Genomic DNA, 20,704 nt, shown 5'->3' on the forward strand with positions numbered 1-20,704 from the left:
ATTTGAGTGACAGGTTGCCCCGCCCTCATGTCAGTATAGAGATGTCAGAGAAGAGATATCACAAGAGGAAGGGGAAGTTATTTTGATTAAAGATTACAAAGGCAAAAAAATGACGATGTGCACGGATAATTATGTATAATAAACACTGCTCTATTCCATAAAAAGGAATAGAAGAAATTGTCAGTTTTTATTTCATGGTGACTTTAATGGTTGTTTATTTGATGTGTTTTCCAAAGGTGTCACTGTTTTGAATGTTAGGGCAATGACTCATGAATGAGTTCTTTGTTTTTGACCAGTTGCAGCTCCGTCTATTTTAGCACATCTCCTGCCATCATGTGGCAGGAAGAAAGAAAAAACGTTGTTGTGTAGGTATGGCAACACATCCAGCAGTTTTTGATATGCATTGTGCACCTGCCATAATTTCTCATCTGGCAGTAGAAGCCCAACCATAACTATGTCACTCATTGCTGAAAATTTCCTTAGTTGAAAGTACATTAACATTCATGCATTTGACAGATGCTTTTGTCCCAAGCTACTTGCAGTGCATTCAAGCTATACATGTTAATCAGTATGAAATTGTGACCTTGATATTGTTAACTTAGCTGGAGTCTCTTTGCAATTTTTAAACATCCGAGCCTGCCTGCCTACCTGCAAAAAGTACTGTACACTAGTCAATTACCTTATTAAAATTTGTCAAAGCAAGTCGTAGGCAGCAAACGTGCGTTCAAAGAAGACAGCAGACAGATTCTTCAGACATCCACGCTTAGCTCAATCTCTCACAAAGAGGCACCTCCAGTCAAACAGAGCGAGATATTTCAAGATCACACGATTTATTTCCTTCGAGATGGAGGCTGTTTGCAGTGCCTGACTGAATATCTTAAGGAATAAATTATGACTGATCAGTTTCGTTTAAAGAAGCTTTTGATCTTTCACTCTGCAGCCTATAAACTGTGTCATTCTCTTTCACATAAACAGATACAAAATGCAAATTTAATGTTTGGTAGGTTTTTAGACCAACATGGAAAACTATAATTACAAACTGTCTAAATAACAGAAGGGGGATGTAATGTGATTATCAGCTAAGCTTTAAAACCCTAACAAGACGAAATATAGCTGTGTGTGTGTGTGTGTGTGTGTGTGTGTGTGTGTGTGTGTGTGTGTGTGTTAAAGTTAGAGGCAATCTGCTAATAAGAAATCAAAGTGGTGTTCTGCAGCCCAGCTTAATGCTACCACAGGCATAAAAGAATTAAAGTGGAAAAAAAAAAAAAAAACAGTTCAAGTTCTCAACAATATCTGACAGAATTGGGGTGCGCTGCAAGAACGCGTCAAAGAGACAGTGACTCAGCCATAACTGTCACTGGATCCAAATGAGTGGATATCAGCTGTGCTTATGGTGAAAGTCAATGCTAAACCAATTCGTGTGTCAAGCTCTCCTGCTCCGCCCACTTTCACATCACTATCTCTTATCAATCATGTCAATTAGATGTTCTACTTTTTTTAAAAATGATAAGCTGTCCTTATTTTATCAACTTGGTTGACATGTTCTATGTTAGAGTGCAACAAATACCAATAGACAATTAAATAAAGCTGTCAAATTTTGTTAATGAAAAAATACTTTTTTCAAATTAATTTGTGAACTGTGAAATGGCATTCACAAACTGACCCTATGTTTAAAATGCAATTTATTTAAGTGAAATTATTTACATGTCCATTTATTTGTCTATTTGAAAACTATATATTTATTTATTTAAAATGCAATTAAATAATTAAATATATTTGTTAAAACGTAATTTACTCATATTTTCATTTTTTAATGCAATTTAATGAAATTGAATATCTGATTATTTATCTATTTAAAAAGTAATTTATTCTATATTCTTTTTTAAATGCAATTTAATTAAATAAAAATATTGAAATGTATATTTATTTGTCCATTTGAAAAGTAATTTACTTATATTTTCATTTTTAATGCAATTTAATGAAATATTATTTTGAATATCTGATTATTTGTCTATTTTAAAAGGAATTTTACGACAATTTTCATTTCTGAATGAATAACTAAATAAATGAAATTTATCATATTTATTTTTCTAGAACTGGTTTTACCCAGTTTTACCTCTATGATGAACCTGTACCCTGACAAGAAAGTAGGCTACTATTAGGCCTACCACATTCACATATTTACAGGCACTTCAAACAAGGCATTTCACATGGTAGCCCTATCTAAAAACCATGGTATTGCCCAAAGTATATGACCAAAAACATGGTATTACCACAGTACCACATCCAAAAAGTCTAAATGAATATGGTAACAAAATAGTGCTCTTGATTTTGCCTATAAACGTTTCATCTCTGCTCTACTTATGTCTCAATTGACCTTTGCGTGTATTTGTTTACGGCACTTATTTTGAGCCTCAAATTAGCTTTGGTTAGATAATGAATGATGTTGGGGACCTGTTTAAGTAACGAATAAGAAACTAAAGTTATGCTCATTATTAATGCTATTATCATACAAAAAACCCATCAGTGTGAAATGTCAGTTTATGAGGAAGCACTGAACTGACAACTGAGTACCATAGCCTGAAGCAGCCTCATCTGTGTCTGTGAAACACCTGGGCTCCCCTGGCACGGACGTCTGGATCCTGTTGGTGGTTTTCAGCTCTCCATTCAACACAATCAGACCAGAGCATCTCCTCGCCAAGCCACTCGAGACAAACAGCGGATCAGGCTTTCCGATAAACAAAACAAAGTCTTTTTGACGCACGAACGTCTTCCTGTCAAACCTCATATCTGTGAGACTCCTGTCAGACCTCAGGGTTCTCTACTCCCTGATCACTAAATACTGCACATCTGGATACACCCTCGGGCAACTGCTTAAATATGCAGATCACATCACTCAAAGGGGCATCATCGCTATCAATGACGTATCCATCTACAAACGTCTGGTCTTATCATCTACCGTTCAAAAGTTGGTCAGTAATTTTTTTTAATGTTTTGAAATTAGTCTCTTATGCTTACTGCATACATAAAACAGCAATGTTGTGATATATTACAATGTAAATTTATTCCTGTCACGCAAATCTGAATTTTCAGCAGCCGAGCCATTACTCCAGTCTTTAGTGTCGCAAGATCCTTCAGAAGTCATTCTGAGAAATATGTATTATTATTATCCATGCTGAAAACATTTGTGCTGCTTAATATTTTTGTGGAAACTGATACATTTTTGCAGGATTCACTGATGAATAGAAAGTTTAAAAGAGCAGAATTTATCATCATAAATGTCTTTACTGGCTTTACTTTTGATCCGTTTAATATTTGCTTAATAAAAGCCTATTAAATAATAAAAAAAATTAAAAATCTTACTGACCCCAAAATATTTGTACCTTCTTGATCATACGCCTTTTTTATTTATTTTATTTTCCTTTTTTTTTTTTTCAATAATGTTGCTAGCAATAAATGTAATACTTTCAGAATATCCGGCTACTTTTGAATGTCGAGCTATAGAGAAAACAGCATGTTTTTTGCCTGCATAATGATGTAGGCCTATGGCGTCTACCAGCAGGGGCTTATAGTTCATCCAAAAATGAAAATTCTGTCATTATTTACTTGCCCTTAAGTTGTTCCAAAACTTCTCCTGAACACAAAGGAAGATATTTTGAAGAATGTCAGTAACCAAACCGTTGTGGGGCACAATTCTTCATTCTTCAACATTCTTCAAAATATATATATATTTGTGTTTCATACAGGTTTTAAATAACTTAAGGGTGAGTAAACTATGACATAATGTTCATTTTTGGGTGAACTATCCCTTTAAGATCACCAGCCAAACCCTGCCCACTGCAATGTGCCAGCAGAAACCCAACAGAAATGAGCCTGTTCCTCTTGCATAAGAGGAGGTTGAAAAGTGTTTTACAGTTGAAATTAAATAATGTTTTGTAGTTAACTGCACTATGACTCTAATGGCATTCTATAGCACAATAATATAGCATGCAGAGAAAATTGCTGTCACTTTAGAAATATTTCCTTATTAGATAGGCCACCAGCTCCAAAAATAGCAAATGATGAGAACATTTTAGGGTGAAATATACTTTTTAAAATAGGCTACTTAATTTAGAATGTAGACAACCTACTGTATTGTATGTATTGTACAGTTTTAGGAAATGTTTATTTATTTATTTATTTTATTATATAAATCAATTTTAAACCATCTCCATTAGAACTACACCATTTTTTTCAGTCTACGAACGAACTACACATAACGTGACAATTTGCAACAGGCACGTTGGGTACGCCTGAATGTGATTGGCCGTTTTGAAGCACATGACGCATTTTCTTAAATCTGATTGGCTGATTCATATGAACAGGACGTTGTTGCCAGATGGACAAGGACAACCAGATGCGTTAGAACTAGCACTCTCTCATGTCCAGAAAATACACATACACATTTAAAATTCAGTAATATTTATACACACATGTATCGTTGATTAGTGGCTGTAAAAAGACGTTTATTTTAAGGTCCATTCAGGTGCTTTCAGGTTCCTTCACAGCGGAAGAATATTTGCGTCGTTTTAACGTGCGGTAAGGAGCGAAGTTTGAACATTTCAGTTAACTTACTTACAATAGAAACAAATATTTGTTTGTACATATTAGATGCAACATTTCTATATCTAAACTAGTTGTAGTTTTGTTGGTAGCTACACAGTAGGATAAAACAATGCAAATATGTAATGTTTCTTATAGTGCCTGATGTTTTGAGATGTTAATAACAGACGTAAAAGTTACATAAAGTAAATCTCTCCTGTCCAGGGCCAGTTCCATAATCATAGCTGCTAAATTCAAACAATAAAATTCAACTTACCGTATAATTATGTGTGGTTAGGATAATTAAACTGATACTGTGAGTTTGAAGTATTGTGTATTAATATCTGTTGTAAGAAAGAACTAACGTTAGTCTGACCAACTAACGTTAGCAGTTAGCGGGGGCTAATCAGTCTTACTTTTCAGAACAATCTACCTTTTATGTAACAGACTTAAGTTATGACTAGTCTTGAAGAGTGGAAGATCTTGTGATCTTACTATCTGAAGTTTCAGTATGACAGTCTCTTATCTTCAGTTCATTTATTTACTCAGATCTCATTTCTTATGTACTGGACTCAAGCATGGAGGATACTGAAGCCATGGACAGCAGACCACCACTGGCAGCCCTGTCTCCCTCTCGGCAGAACACTGAAGCTGTCGGAGATGTGGATTTCTCCAAACTCACTCCTTCACAGTTTGGCATATCAACAGACAGCTTCTTATCGTCATCTCAGATTAAAGGTTAGCAAAAATAAACTTGATTTAAATGGGTTAGTTCACCCAAAAATGAAAATTCTGTCATTAATTTCTCACCCTCATGTTGTTCCAAACCTGTAAGACTTTTGTTCATCTTCTGAACACAAGTGAAGATCTTTTTAATGAAATCTGAGAGCTCTCTGTTCCTCCATTGACAGATACGCAACTACCACTTTGATGCTTCGAAAAGTTCATAGGGCTCGCTTCAAGAGATTGATAGTTCATAAAACGAATAGCCTACATATGAATTGAGCGGTTTAGTCCAAATTTTATTAAGAGACTCAATCACTTTATATGATGAAGAGATTGAATTTAGAAATTTTTATTAAAGATCTTTTATAAAAAAAAAAAAAGATCTTCATTTGTGTTCTGAAGATGGACGAAAGTCTTACCGGTTTGGAACGACATAAGGGAGAGTATGACAGAATTTTCATTTTTGGGTGAACTATCCCTGCCTTATGTATATCCTTGTGAACTTTTTGTTCAGTTAATGCCTTTTATTGTTACATTTTTATTATTTATCATCATTTTCTGTACAATGTTATTTTATTTTGCACAATTTTACCCTATGCAGTTCTGTCTTGTCAGTGAAGCACACTAAATTAATTTGAAATGTAACTGAAAGCACACTTTTCATGCGGAGTTATCTCCTCAGATAAGTCCAGAGTGGCTCAACTGAAGGCTAGGAGGAGGTCCACGATTGGGGTCCGGGGATCTCCAGAAACGAACTCTCTTATCTGCTTCAGAGCCAGACAAGCTGCAAAAACACCTCCTCGAACACCACAGGTAGATGCATGGTCTAATACAGCTGTCTTTGCTTTAGGAACCAGATTTTACATTGATCATCAAGACCTAACACAGTACCAAAGTGTTTATCAAACAAAAGGTGGGCATGAGTTGTTGTGATCGTCTTTTCTTCCCTATTGTGACGTATATATCCAAGTAAAATGGCTTCTCAAACAAAACAAAACAAAAATGTAGGGACTTGATTTTGTCCATCATGAATTGATTGGATGGTTGTGATTTCCTGTTGCTGTGATCTCAAATGTGAGTAACAGGTTGTCCCGCCCTCGTGCCAGTAAACACATCATCAGAGAAAAGATGTCATTGCTAGAGGGAGTGGAAGTTATTTTGATTAAAGATTATGAGGGCACATGAAAAAAAAAAAAAGATGTGCATAGATAAGTCTTTTATAATAAATACTGCAATATTACATAAAAATGGTCAATTCTGATTTCATTGAATTTTGTGAATGCAAAAGTGATTTTCCACCCTAACACATTGAATAAACACTGAGCAAGAACTGTACAAGTATAGTAAGCCAAATTATTAGTGACATAAATGTGTGACAGAATACCATATAGTTTGATTAGACACACAACCCTTTACATCAACAACAAAAGATATGGGCCCATTTAATTTGCTATCCAAAATGCATAGTTATATGATTATTTGATTAAGCATCACTTTATCCCTCAATGCCTACAAACCTATCAGGACAGACTTGCGATCCATTTATGGGACACGACCCACCAGTTAAGATCTTCTGGTGTAATACAACATGAATGTGTTTCAAAGAGTGAGCCACATTGTTTAACGTCATTATGATGATGATGAAGGTTGTTTGCATTTTTCTTTATCTGCTGTAACTTTGTGCCCTCTCCTCATGAAGCTTTTGCAGGGGAGTCCGTTTCTTTTACGCTGTGACTCTCTGAAGAAGAAAATGGCTGCTTTCCAGTGTCTGATGGAGGAGGACGACGAAGACGATGAACAGAAGAAAAATGGGAAAAGTACTTTGTATAAATATTCTAGGAACGGTCAGTCTCTCCTCAAACTGTTAATTGCTGCCAACATAAAAACAGAATGTCTTTCAGATATAGGCTTGAAGGACCAGATGAAATTGTGAAGTTATTAAGAGAATGTCATACTGTCATTGCTTGCCATTTCCAGCCAATAGAACTTATTCAGAAAAAGCAGGCACCATAATAAATTTGACACAATTTGATTTCCTCCATTGATCCCAGTTAGAGCGCAGCAAGATGATGTGCAGAATGAATCAACTGAAGCTTATGAGCCTTAAAATAAATGTGTTTACATATCAGAGGGCTTTCAGTGTTCATAAAAAGATTGAATAAGCATATCCAGTCTTCCAGTTTGAATAATTTGTGATCATTTCAGGTTTTGACACTATGAATATGTACGTTTTATTCAAACGTTAACAAGGAATATAGGGCTGTGCGACATAGTTAAAAAAAATTATCATGATATAATGTTTCATATCGTTCGGTATCGATATTATTGACATTTTTTATAACCTTAAATTTTTTTAAGACAAGTAGAAAAGTTTGAATTTAAACCTCTGTTTTTTTATTATTATTATTTATCCACATTATTAAGGCAAACAACAAATTAGGCTTTATTAGTTTTAGCAGTCAAAAAAAATCTTATTAATGTAAATATTAAGATAAAAAAGTAAGTGTTAAATAAACTCTTGAACTTAGATAAAATGTTACAAAATGTGTGCAATGTAAAAGTGTAAATGTGGAAAAATCAAGGCAAACTTTGAGGTAGATCAACATGTAATAAGGGGTGTTGCAACCTGATCTCACGGGAAAACGTACAAATTCTACGAGGTGGCTAATTCGTACGAATTCATACGACCTCACTCGTACGAATTAGTACGATTTTTGCAAAATCGTACATATTTTACGAATTGCCCAATTCGTATGAATTCATACGAATGACCTACCCCTGACCCCGCCCCTAAACCTACCCATCACGTGGGTTTAGACAAATCGTACAAATTCGTACGAGTGAGGTCGTACGAATTAGCCAACTTTTTATCATTCGTACGAATTGGTCGTGAGATAGTGTTGGTGTAACGGTTCACAAAATTCACGTTTCGGTTAGATACAACACAGTGGTACGTCTTCGTCTTCGATACAGCAAAAAGAAAGAAATGCCAGAGAAATTTCCTTGATTTAAATTTTATTTTTTATATTTATTAAAATAAATTATTTTTAAATAAGTGTGGGGTTTCCTACATCTTGAAAGCAGCGCTGAGAGATCAAGTAAAGAAAGCATTTGAATTCGCCACTGAAGTAGCAGCTAAACACATCGCTGCGAGATCTAGTGAGAAACATTCAAATGTCTCCGTTAGTAACGGATCAAACAGCGCTGACGAGTAAACCAGGAGAAACATTGTGCCATGAATGAACTAGTCATAGGCTTTAATTCCACAGATCAGCAACGTTCACCATGGATTTTGATCAAGATCGGCTCGCGCTGCACTGACATTGATGGTCCAAACGGATAAACGGTCCATGAAGCAAATATGAGAAGCGCAGTTTCGTTCCGCTTTCTTTACGTTTGCCATTTTATGTTGGGCAACGTTGTGGTGGTCGCGCGAGGTATGCGCGCGCATTTTAATGAAAATATCGAGCACTATATATCGAACATTTTTTTTATATCGTTACCGACAATGGCGTACCATTGATAAATACCGATCGCCTAGCCCTAAAGGAATATCAGTACAGTTCTTTCAATACTATCTCATTTTTAAAATTCATAATGTCAACTTGGTAGGTTGAATGCTATTTAACGTTATAATAACACTAAAACCCCTCTGAAATATGAACATATTTATATTTTATAAGTTTATAAGCAGCTGTTTTTCTTTTGATTTATATGTCAGCGATAGGATTCTGTCTTACATGCTGTGCTTTAACTGGAATCAGTAATAGGATTCAAATCATTAGAAGCAGTTCTTAGTCCTGCAGAGTTTTCTTTTTCTGTGTGGTTTTCATACATTTTTGGTCAGATACTATTGAGATTAGCAATTGCTTATTCACTGCAATTTTAAAATGAGCATAGATTAATTATGTTCTTATGTAGCATGACCTGTTTTTGCTAAATGTCATCTTGGGCCATTATCTCAATGAGGACATCTCTTTCTGCTACTGTCTGTCCTGTAGGAAAGGAGAACACGCTGACTAAGCAAAGTCAATTCTCTTTGATGACGCCGCCTCCCTCTAAGAAACGCTGCTGGGCCCCACCAGTGGAGTGTGAGGACAAGATTACTGAGGCGCCACTCCCCTACCCCACTTCCACTATACAACAGGAGCAAGGGGTAAACATATCAGCATTTAACGGCACCATGTTTGATATTCGATATACAGTTTATCATCTGTTAAATTGCCATTAGCAGATAAAGTGGCACAGGTAAAGTGCTTACAATGCAACCAATGGACGATACACTAACTCGAACAGACTTAGACTATTATTAGTCTGGTGGTGTTCCTGTAGTCAGCGTTGTGCTCTTCTGTTTTTCTATGATTATAGGTGAAATGCTCTGAGTCTCAAAACCAGAGGTCTCTATCAGGTGTGGATTCAGATGCAAAGAATGAGCTTTTGTCTTTACCCATGCTGTCAAAACCAGATGTTAAGCCAGCAGGTAAGGGAACTTCACCATGGCAGCGTTTATTTGATCAAAAATACAGGAAAAACAGTAATTTTGTGAAAAATAATTACAATTTAAAATAACGGTTTTCTATTTTAATATATGTTAAATGTAATGCATTCCTCTGATGCAAAGCTGAATTTTCAGCATCATTACTCCAGTCTTCAGTGTCACATGATCCTTTAGAAATAATTTTAATATGCTGATTTGGGATTCAAGAAACACTTCTTAATGGTCCTAATGGTTACTGTTTTTTGGAGACTACGATCATTTTTTTCCCCCAAGATTCTTTGATAAATAGTTAAAAAGACAGCATTTATTTGACATTGATTGTATTATATAGACATTAGAGAGATGCGCATGTCAGCTCTAGTCACCCGAATCCGCTGTAAAAAAAATGTTTAATAATTTTCCGCCCGCACATATGATATTCTTTGATTTAGATATCCGCACCTGATTGTCACATTACAATTATTCAAATTCTCAGTGTTAATCTGGTGATATGGTAACATATTACACTAAAGTAGGCTACTTTTATATGAACATTTATTTAAAACAAAAGTTCTTCTTTGGCGGAATTACATTTTTTTTTTAATAGCCTAAACCAGGGGTCGGCAACCTATATGGCACACGGAGGGGTAATTGCTGGCACGTGAGTGAAAAAGCGAAAGTTACAACGCTCAAAGTTCAAAGCAAGGGAAGATATTTGCTTTTAAAGAAATAGTTTTTTCAGGACTACAACAAATGGCTGGTAGGGACTACACAACATTCCTCCTGGGTTAGTGACATCACTAACCCTAAAATGTATATAAACCCGCCCCTGGGAACACGCAGTCCATGTTGAGAAGAGGAAGAGTTGTTGTAGTACAGTACATAACACAGACTTTATAGATTATCATGAAAGATTATGCTAATTGAAGATGGTAAACTCCACATCAGCAACATAAATTCATTAAATAACCATTCAGAAACGTCCTGTTGCATTCTACATGTTGTCTCTCCATCATTGTCCGACAAGTGTCCATAAAAGGAAGAACAGTTTCTGACATTTTAGTGTGTCTTTGTGAGATAATCGGAGCTGCTAACACACGCACACACACACACACACACACACACATGCACACACACACACACACACACAAGCTCTTGAAGCTCCGCCCTCTTTGCCGGGAGCAGCAGCTCATTTGCATTTAAAGGGACACACACAAAACAACGTGTTTTTACTGACCCTCAAAAAGGGACAATTTTAAAGGCCTGTTCACACCGGGACGAATTTCGTGCGCGATATTCGCCGACGTTTAACGCCTCGTGACTAAACAAAGGGCGCCAATGTGAGAGTGCACACCGACGCGAAAAATGCCACGCGTAAAAGCGTCATTTTTTTAAAAAACGCCTCGGGTTCGTTTTTTTGGTTTGACGCGCCGCGTCACGTGTCTGGAGCTTATGAAGTTACAGTAAAACACAACTTGGGGGCGCTCAAACACAAAACGGTCTTGCCGAGCACACATACGTAACGGCGAAGAAGATATACGCCAAGTAGCGTCTACACTGCCGGGAAGAAATAAGACGAGGAAGATGCAAGGCAAGATGATTGTAGAGCTGCTGGTCTCGTTGGTGTCGGAACATAAAGAACTATATGACAAACGCAACAGCGACTACAAAAATCTTGATAAAAGAGAACTGCTTAAAATATCCATGTTTTCTTTGTATGATTTTGACAAGCGCGTAAATACTTGCTCTCTTCTTTTGAGTGACAAGCGAGTGTCAGAAGCGTAAAGCATAAAGCCACCTTGTGTACCGGGGTATTTCTGTTTTACATTAAGCGCCATCTAATGTCAGGGAATGAATTTGCATGTTCACTCGGCTCATCGTCAGCGAAAATCGCTTGGGTGTGAACACAAAAAAACGCGTTGAAAAACGCTGGCGAATAACGCGCGCCGATATTCGTCCCGGTGTGTACTGCCCTTAACATGCTGTAAAAATGATCTGTGGGGTATTTTGAGCTAAAACTTCACATACACACTCTGGGGACAATAGAGACTTATTTTACATATTGTAAAAAGGGGCATTATTAAGTTGCCAGCCACCGCCAGCGTTTTTGATCATTTTCACCAAATTTTCATGGCCCCCAGAATATTTTGCTGTATGAATATATGAACATGCAATATATCAAAAGAAAGAACAGACGCTCTGCTTTTAAACGAACCAAAAAAAAAACAACGTTTTATTCTAGCTTCATGCATTCTGTTTTTATCAACACTTGAATGTGGGTAAGTTTACATGAATTTGAACAAATTAAAACACATTTTATGGAAAACACTCATATCAGAATAATTTCTCTTAAGCTTGTATATATTTAATATAATATATTTAGTTAAAGCTGTCAAGTTAAGAAATGTCTCATGTAGCTGCCTTTGTGTTTTATATAATGACCACTAGGAGGTTCTCTAGGCCAGTGGTTCCCAACCTTTTTTCCAGGAGACCCCTATTTTAACATTCAAAATCCTCAATGACCTGTAGCAACTGCAGAAGGATTTTGATATACAAGTTACAACATATCTAATATATAAAGTATTGACCAAAATGTTTTATTAAATGATAAACCTAATCATTTCCAGCCTTGAAACCATTTTTAAGAAACAGGATGAGTCAAAATGATTATTTTATACGCTCAATTAAAAATTCTACATGCCTTATCCGAATTGCGTACATTTTCAAAATGCACATTAGCTTATTTTCCATTAAAGGAACACTCCACCATGTTATTCCCTTAACTAAGACGAGTTGATACATACCTCTCTCGTCTCAGTGCGTGCACTCAATCGCTCTGGCGCGCGGCGACACTTCATTAGGAACCAAACAGAGATGAAGCTCCTCCACGTTTTCCCTATTTAAATACAGTTACACGAGTAGTTACACGACCAAGTGTGGTGACACAAAATAAAACGTGGCGCTTTTCTAAGCGGGTAAAAAGGATAACTGTAATGTATGGCAGAATAGCACTTGGAAGCACTTCGACTCGGCGCAGTAATATCATCACTCCTGAAAAATCCTCTCTCACTTCTGTCATTAGAACCAACGTGACTTTTTACTGCGCCGAGTTGAAGTGCTCCCAAGTGCTGTTCCGCCATACGTTATAGTTATCCTTTTTACCCGCTTAGAAAAGCGCCACGTTTTATTTTGTGTCACCATACTTGGTCGCTTCTAACTTCATCTCTGTTTGGTTCCTAATGAATGAACTGGGCTAAGCTAAGTGCTATCAAAGTGTCGCCGCGCGCCAGAGCGATTGAGTGCACGCACTGAGACGAGAGAGGTATGCATCAACTCGTCTTAGTTAAGGGAATAACATAGTTTAATATGAAAAAAACGGTGGAGTGTTCCTTTAACTAAATTTACAATAGTACATTAAAATGTGGTCTGAGTTTTACAAACAAAAACCGCAGACAGACTGAGTGAAAATGTAAATCCCCTCTCTGTCAGTAGGTGGCGCTTATAGAGACAGAGCGCATTTAGGCCACGCCCACACCGGGAAACAATCCAACCGTCTCCATTGACTCATGCTCTGCACTGCTGCTTGAACTGAGGATCTACAGCGATTTATCATATTTAAGAGCGTCAAAACGAGAATGTCATGTTTTCATAGTCCATTGATCTCTTTATTTAAAAGATCAATTAATATTTGATGATAAAAATCTATTATATGAGCCTTTAATCCATTTCTTTATTTATGGTTCAGGTTCATTTTGTTTTAAATACTAAACTCATGAAATCTTTTTTTTCTTTATAGATGATAACATGGGCTCCTCTATGCGCAAGAAGAAGCGCGTTCGTTTTGGGGCACCGCTCTCTCCAGAGTTCTTTGACAAAACCCTCCCTCCCAGTACCCCACTGCAAAAAGGAGGCACCCCAATGTGTCCTCCATCATCTACGGGACTTAAACGCTCTCTGCTGAAGACCCCTCAACGATCTGATGCCCCTCTTCCCCAACCTGACTTCAACAGTCCCCAGTTCAATGGAGCCTCTCCTGTCCTTGTTATTGACAGACGCAGTGCTGGACTGTTGTACAGTGATGAAGTATTTGAAGAGATCGAAAAGGTTTGACACTTGCTAGCTACTCCAAACTAACTTATCTGATTGTAGATTAATCATGTCAGTGGCTTGTGAGTTTATTCCGTCATTGCACACAGGTTCCTTCTTCTATAAAATTATGTATTTATGGTGAGTTTTTTTTTTGCCTTTCTCCAATCCATCTTCTCAGATAAGTTTTCCCAGTATGGAGGAAGAGTCTCCCTCACACAAGCATTCAGAGAACTGCAAAGGTGAGTTATGAAACGATTTTTAACAGAAGGAAAGTTTCTCTTCAGCCTGTATTCTAATCATGTATGTAAAACTGTAGATGTACTCTCTGCTGAGGATCCACGGCAGCCTCAGGCTGAAGACTCTGAAGTTATGAACGCTGCTTTTCAAGAGGAAGATGATAAACCATCAAATTCACAGACAGAGGAAATGCTGCCATGTCCCACTAGTGATCAGCCACTGGCTCTCTCTGTCTCCAGTGAGTTAAACTTTCTTCCACTTTTTTTTTTAGCATGCTCTCTTTCTCGCCCTTAATAAATTCATACCGGTTTTTATTTCTCTTTGCTAAAAAAAAAAAAAAAAAAAGAAGCAAAATAGGATAAAGATTATGAGAGCTCAGTGCAGAAATATAAGTCTACTGTTCTTCTAATACATTTACAACACATCTGTTTTTATGTTTGTCTATTTTTCTCCCGTTTTTGTGTTAGCTTTAATATTCAATCATTATAAATTTCTTGCAGATTTTGCAAGGAGAATGTAAACTTATGAGCAGAAATGCATTGTTTAAATACTTCTTAACTTTAGCTGTTAGACTCTTATGTACTAATTAAATGTATTTCAGAAAAGTGCATTAATATATATTTAGTTAGTTTATAACATTTGACACTCATGTTTCTTGTCAGCAGTAGAGGTTGACCAGGAGTCAGAGTCTTCTGCCATCTCTGAAAAGACATGTTCATCTAACTCCAGCACTAAACCAACTCGCTCTCGCAGTAGAAAAAGAAAGGTGAGGACTCGTATCTACAAATCACTTCTTTCAAACTGTCCATTTTGATGGATCAGTTCAAAGAACAGATTAAGCTCTTTATCACTCAAAAGAGTTTGTAATAGACACTTTGTGACCAAATGTACTTTGTAATATCTATATATTTGTATATTGGTAGAATTTTTCTTCCTTGTCTGTACTTTATTTTTTACTGTGAGAGAGTTCTTTGAACCAGGCTTTTATTTATTTATTCAGTCAGAGAAACCATAATTTGAAACAGCCACTGTTGCCATTTCAATGTTGCATTTTTCTAAAATAAAAATTCTTCCCAAATGGTATTATCAGCACAAAATTTGATCTTTTTGACTTTTATATTCTTTTTCATTTTAAACTCATCATAAAACTTTATTTCTAAGTTAGAAAATCCCAGATTTTCAATGTGATTTTAGGCTTTATATTGAAGAACATCAGAAGGCTGAAAAATATGTAATTTCACTCATCCAGCTCTGTTCTGTTCCTTTATTTCAGCAACCAGGGGAGATTGAGACTGAGAAAAGGAGAAGCTCGCGTACTGCAGCAGCTTCTGCTTCAGGAAAGATGAAGGTATGAAGCTTAAAAAGTGGATTTATAAGCTGACATGTGATGAGTCTTGGTGAACGGGGGCTTTTTAAGCTCTGATTATTAACACTGGCATCAAACTGACATTGAGCCTGAAATAATAACACTAATGTGACTTGGACTTAGCATTTGGTATATAAATAGCATGATGTGTGATTTCATACGTCTAGAGCCTTTGAGCACATTTGTGTGAACTCTGTCCATGTTCCTCACTACAGCTTTTTTTTTTTTTTTTTTTTTTTTTTTTCAGAAGACGTCAGGAGTAAATAAACGATTTGGCAATAAGGTGGATCGTTCTCTGTATGGGAAAAGAGACTATGCTTCAAAAAACCCTCTGCTCAGCCCCATATTTGAGACGATGTCTACCAGTCTCAGCAACACACCAACACAAACCCAGTCAGGAAAACTAACAGGTACTCTTGTCCAAGTGTTTCATTTATGATTCAGCCAATTTTTTCATCCATGCTTAGTCTGAATGGACTGATTATTCTAAATTAGATTCATCTTCTGCAGATTAAAGGCCATTGCACACTGAGTCCGAAATTTTCGTATGCGTTTTTTCGTGTTCGTCAGCCTCAAAATTCGTCACGCACAGAAACCTTGCACACTGAGTCCGATGCGTATTTATTAAACCTTTGCGTAAAAAAACGCAAAAAATACTAAATGGATTCGTCAAGCAGTGAGGATGATTTTGTTGCCCTCTTTCTTCTTAAAAAGAGAAAAAGAAAGAGGAAATATTGGGTCCATCCAATCCTGAGATTGCGCCGAGAGGAAGCAGAGTTTTTTTCACCTTCTTATCAAGGAGTTGCGAAATTATCCCGAGCGATTCAAAATACATCAGAATGTCAGTGGAACAGTTTGATGCTTTGCTAGCGATACTGGAGCCACATATTAAAAAGAAGACCACCAATTTCCGTGAACTAATCGATCCTGAACAGAGACAGGCAGTATCTAAGGTATGGACACACACACACGCGCTGGGCAGACAGAACAGCTGGATTTTGTTGTTCGCTTGTACGGTACGTGGCTCTCAATTGTCAAAAAAACCTCTCAAAATACTGGCTGTGGATGCGAAAAACGCAGAAAATCGAACCCGATCCGAATTTTTTTTATTACGGACGAAAGTTTCGTAGACTGTGTGCAAGCGTGATTGACATAAAGTGAGGTCGATTTTTTTTTTTTTTTTTTTTTTTTTTACGTGCGAAAATTTCGGACGCGAATTTCGGACTCAGTGTGCAATGGCCTTAAGACTGATGAGTACATTGCACAAAAATATGTTATCATCTATTCACTTTCATGTGTATGACTTTTTTCCCTGTGGAAAAAAAGTTTGGGGTCAGTAAGATTTTTTTTAATTATTATATAGAATTATACTTATATTCAGCAAGGATGCGTTAAATTGCAATTCTTTCTTTTGGGAGACAATAATTTTATTTATCGTGCACTTTCAACTTTACAACTTTGTAGAACGTTTACATTCACAAACAGCTATATTATACACTACATGAAAGGGAATATTAAAAAAAACATAATAGGGGCATTTTAAAATTTGTTGGATGAACTATCCATTTAAGCCCTCTCAAACAGATATTCTGAATTAACTTTACAATCCAGAGTAAGAGAACGCAGCTTTAACACACAACTATGTTATGTTGGCATTTTGAACAACTAATGTTAAAGGTTTTACTCTCTTCCCACACAGATGGAGAGCAAGACTGCATTCAGACACCCAACCTTCCCCATAGCAAGACAGTTTGCCCCATGGTAATTCTGGGTACTCGCTGCACACAGACCAATGAGAACGAGCAAACGTTGAGCTCCTCTGTGATAGACACCACTGACAGCCAACCAGATTTGAACGCGGCTTATTTGGAACCCTCAGTCGGCACTCAGAGTCCCACAAGAAGAGTAAACTCAGGGTCAAAGACTTCCAAGGCCAAACGCGATTCAGGGAGGCCTGAGCGCAAACGTCGTAGCTCAGGCGCAGCCAAGAGAAAGGAGCTCGGCAATACAGCTATTAACTCCGATACTGAATCAGATTATGAAACTGGGAAACAAGATGCTGAGAGCCAAATGCCAAATGAATCTGCAGGTTTGAGCCCAATGTACCAAGACAGTTCTGATAGACCAGTGCGTCATGAAGCTGAGGGCTCTGAGAACGAGGAAATTGAGGCTTTGAACATCTATGTGGTACCAAATGAAGACTCCAAAACCACTGAGAGGTTAGAGCAAAAAACACCACGTAATAAAAGACGTGGACGTGTCCAAACCGTGCTGAAAAGTCCTTGTGTAAAGGTCGATGTCGATGAGAGTGGTCAATCAGAGCGAATTACTGTTGGCATGTCAGAGAGCAACGCTGGACCTAAAGAGCCTAGTCTGGCCCCCTGGCAGCAGGATGACTTCAACATCGACGACATCTTGAAACCTGTGGCGAAGAGTCGAGGTTCAGTGCGACGCAGCCTGAGGAACCGGAGGAGCGTGGACCTGCAGGCTGTGGGCCTGGCCTGGGTGGACCACACGTCCCCGGAGCCGAGTAAAGCGGGTCGTAGAAGGACGCGTGGAAGACTCAGCGGAGTGACGGAACCATTCTTCTTTCAGGCCTCTGAGGAACCAACACCAAACTTGGGAGAATAACTGACATCAATCGTTTGTGTCAGTAGCGGTTTACTGTCGAATAAACTTTTAATGAAAATTTTACTCTTTTCTCTTATATGTATTGTTTTAAATGAATTTTTTTATGGAGTTTATGGATGAAAATTGCCTCTTATTAAGAAGATTGTATAATTGTTAGATTACTTCTGCTCATTAAATCTTCATTTAGATGAAGGATCCTGTTTGAATGGGATTTTCCCGTGGCGATCATTTTGTTTTACATAAATGGCTATCCCAGGACAACGTTTTTTGTTTTCTTTTACTGTATATTTGTCTGCTTCACAATTCAGTAGTTCAAAACAATATTTGCATCTGAACCTTCTTTTCCATTGGCACTATGTCATTAGCTTCACTTTTGAAACAAGTTATGGGGCCTGCTTTAAATTTTACATGGATGAATGTTATGAAAACATGTCTGGATCATATTTCAAACCAAAATCAAGAGAATTTTGTGTGTGTGTGTGTGTTTTGTGACATTAATTTTCATAACAGGTAAGCACATTTCTCATTACCGTAATGCATTTCGTTATTCTAATTACTTATATACAGTAGTTAGTTATACAGTAATTAATACAAGAACTTTTTTTAAAAACAATTTAGAAAAGCTTTTGCAGTACAGTTCAAATGCATAACTTTGTGTGTGTATATTGTAGTTTATATTTAATTTACAGGGCTATATATATATATTTTTTTTTTTAAAAAAAGGCTTTGTTTTTATTTTGCATTAACAAAATGTTCAGAAATTTGAATGGTTCTAAAATATTTCTCGTTTCAGGTTTTTTTGGGGTGTGCAATATGGTCTAGACTCTAGAGTCCAGACATGTTCTTGACATCTGATTTAATGTATGAAGCACATATTCTAAAATTGCAGTCAGTCATTTCTAAAAACAATTTGGAAAAAGAGTAGTACAATCTTTTGAAGCGTAACATGTCTGATTCCCTCAGTGGGGCTTAAACTGACACTTCTTCACAGTTGTGTGCTACACCTGTAATTGAGTTCGTGCTGCAAAAAGAGCCAACTTTGTTTAAAGCTAATGGACAATTTAGAGGGGAACTTATGAAAGAATAGAGCACAATAGGGCTTCATTAGAATTATTTATTTACAACAGTTCTATTTACGTTTTCAGTTTACCACAAAACCCAGTACAACGTGGAAATAATTACGTTAGCCATTGATTCATAGCCTTGATTCAGCTGTGTTTGTTTACTAAGACTCACATTATGTTTTATGTGAATCAATCCTCAGCAGTGCTGCTGTAGTCGAAATAGCACTGCAACAGCCTTTAAATATTTATGTTCTGTAGTCAGTCTCCAGTTTCAGAGATCCAGAGGCATTATTTGAACATGGACTTACACCTTTACTGTACGTGATCAATAGCTTATCATACATCGTTCTTCCAATGCAGCTTAAGATTTTTTTTTTAACTTTTAGTTTAAGGTCTTAAAATAGCAATTCATGTTGGGTCCGGCCAGGCAGTTTTCTTGTAGTAATAGAACACTGCCATCTAGTGGAGGCGATAAGTAAGGCTATCACAGGCCATTCACACAAATTGTAGGCTATTCGACGACACAGGATAAAAACGTTCTCTTTTTTTGAGAATGCATGTTTTGATCACAGAGTATTGCTTTTCCCGAATTTTAGAACAACTACAATCACTTTACATGAGTTTACAATGTCCAAACCATGAGGTTTTGTTTTTATTATTTCCTCGTAACCTGCCTTGCGACTAGGCTACAACAAATCAGTTAATTGATAGTGATTAGACATTTCGGCCTGGTTTCACAGACTGGGTTTAGATTAATCCAGGATTAGGCCTTAGTTTAATTAGGACATTCGGGTTATTGTATTTATTATGTGCTCTTTTTGACCTTCAAAAAGTGTGTTGACCTGTGTGTGTGTGTGTGTGTGTGCTAGTGTTGGGGTTAAGATGATTGCGCTAAGTGTTTTTTTTTTTTTTTTCTGTGGCGTGTGAAGGAGGGAAACCCCTCTCCCCATCCTGCAGGCCCAGTGCAGGCAGCTTAGCACCAGAACAATGGGGTCCTTTGACCAAATTGAGGCCCTTTAAGACATGTGGCCTCTTGTCACCGTGGCAACCCCCCGAGACAACGTACTAGCCGACAGCTGGAGAGAGAGAGACTAGAGAGAGTTCATCTCATTGAGCTTCAGAACTCTCCACTTTGTTCTGCCCCATTATTTTCTCGCCTCCGCCCGCGCTAAACGTTGAGCGCCTGTCTTCCTTTATTTGTTAATAATGCATACATTTCAGATCCCTTATCGCCTATCATCTATTCCATCCAGAGTGATGCTTTAACTAGATCCTTAACAGAAAGACTCATGCAAAATTGATTATGAGTGTCTCATACCACGATTAGATTAAAGTGGTCTGAGGTTAAACGTTTGAGCTGGTGGGCTGAGTGTTTACGTTTTCCAAGTGTCATCTGCTGCGTCGCTGAATTATTCACAACGTGTAAAGTCGGGTTCTAGTCTGTTCCTTCCATTGCACATAACCGTCACTTTCGATCTATGCTTTCCATTCAGCGTTCATGTTACTCAGTGTTGTCGCAAGGGGCGCTATAGA

General features: G+C 37.2%; 1 protein-coding gene across 13 annotated transcripts; it reads left to right on the forward strand.

Annotated features, from left to right (window-relative positions):
• Positions 1-4,354: 4,354 nt before the first annotated feature.
• On the forward strand, positions 4,355-18,583 carry cdca2 (cell division cycle associated 2). 13 transcript variants are annotated; one of them, XM_079873299.1, is made up of 13 exons: positions 4,355-4,578; positions 5,131-5,319; positions 5,990-6,120; positions 7,007-7,151; positions 9,309-9,463; positions 9,676-9,787; positions 13,581-13,888; positions 14,052-14,112; positions 14,190-14,348; positions 14,773-14,876; positions 15,384-15,458; positions 15,724-15,886; positions 17,176-18,583. In XM_079873299.1, exons 2-13 carry the CDS (start codon positions 5,160-5,162, stop codon positions 18,105-18,107), a joined length of 2,505 nt encoding a protein of 834 aa, XP_079729425.1. In that variant the 5' UTR covers positions 4,355-4,578; positions 5,131-5,159; the 3' UTR covers positions 18,108-18,583. The 13 variants fall into 13 exon arrangements, with proteins under 13 accessions (XP_079729425.1, XP_079729431.1, XP_079729421.1 ...); XM_079873305.1 differs by having other exon boundaries at positions 7,007-7,124; XM_079873295.1 differs by having other exon boundaries at positions 7,007-7,124; positions 14,776-14,876.
• The last annotated feature ends 2,121 nt before the right edge of the window (positions 18,584-20,704 follow it).

The sequence above is a fragment of the Squalius cephalus genome, assembly GCF_949319135.1.
Source record: "Squalius cephalus genome assembly, chromosome: 5".
Taxonomy (NCBI): domain Eukaryota; kingdom Metazoa; phylum Chordata; class Actinopteri; order Cypriniformes; family Leuciscidae; genus Squalius; species Squalius cephalus.

Bases quoted from the DNA above. Each gene is read 5' to 3' on its own strand.
- cdca2 (XM_079873293.1), top strand. From the start codon at position 5,160: ATGGAGGATACTGAAGCCATGGACAGCAGACCACCACTGGCAGCCCTG. The intron at 13,889-14,051 runs GTTTGACACTTG...CCATCTTCTCAG, and splicing joins TATTTGAAGAGATCGAAAAG to ATAAGTTTTCCCAGTATGGA. The intron at 14,349-14,772 runs GTGAGTTAAACT...GTTTCTTGTCAG, and splicing joins ACTGGCTCTCTCTGTCTCCA to CAGTAGAGGTTGACCAGGAG.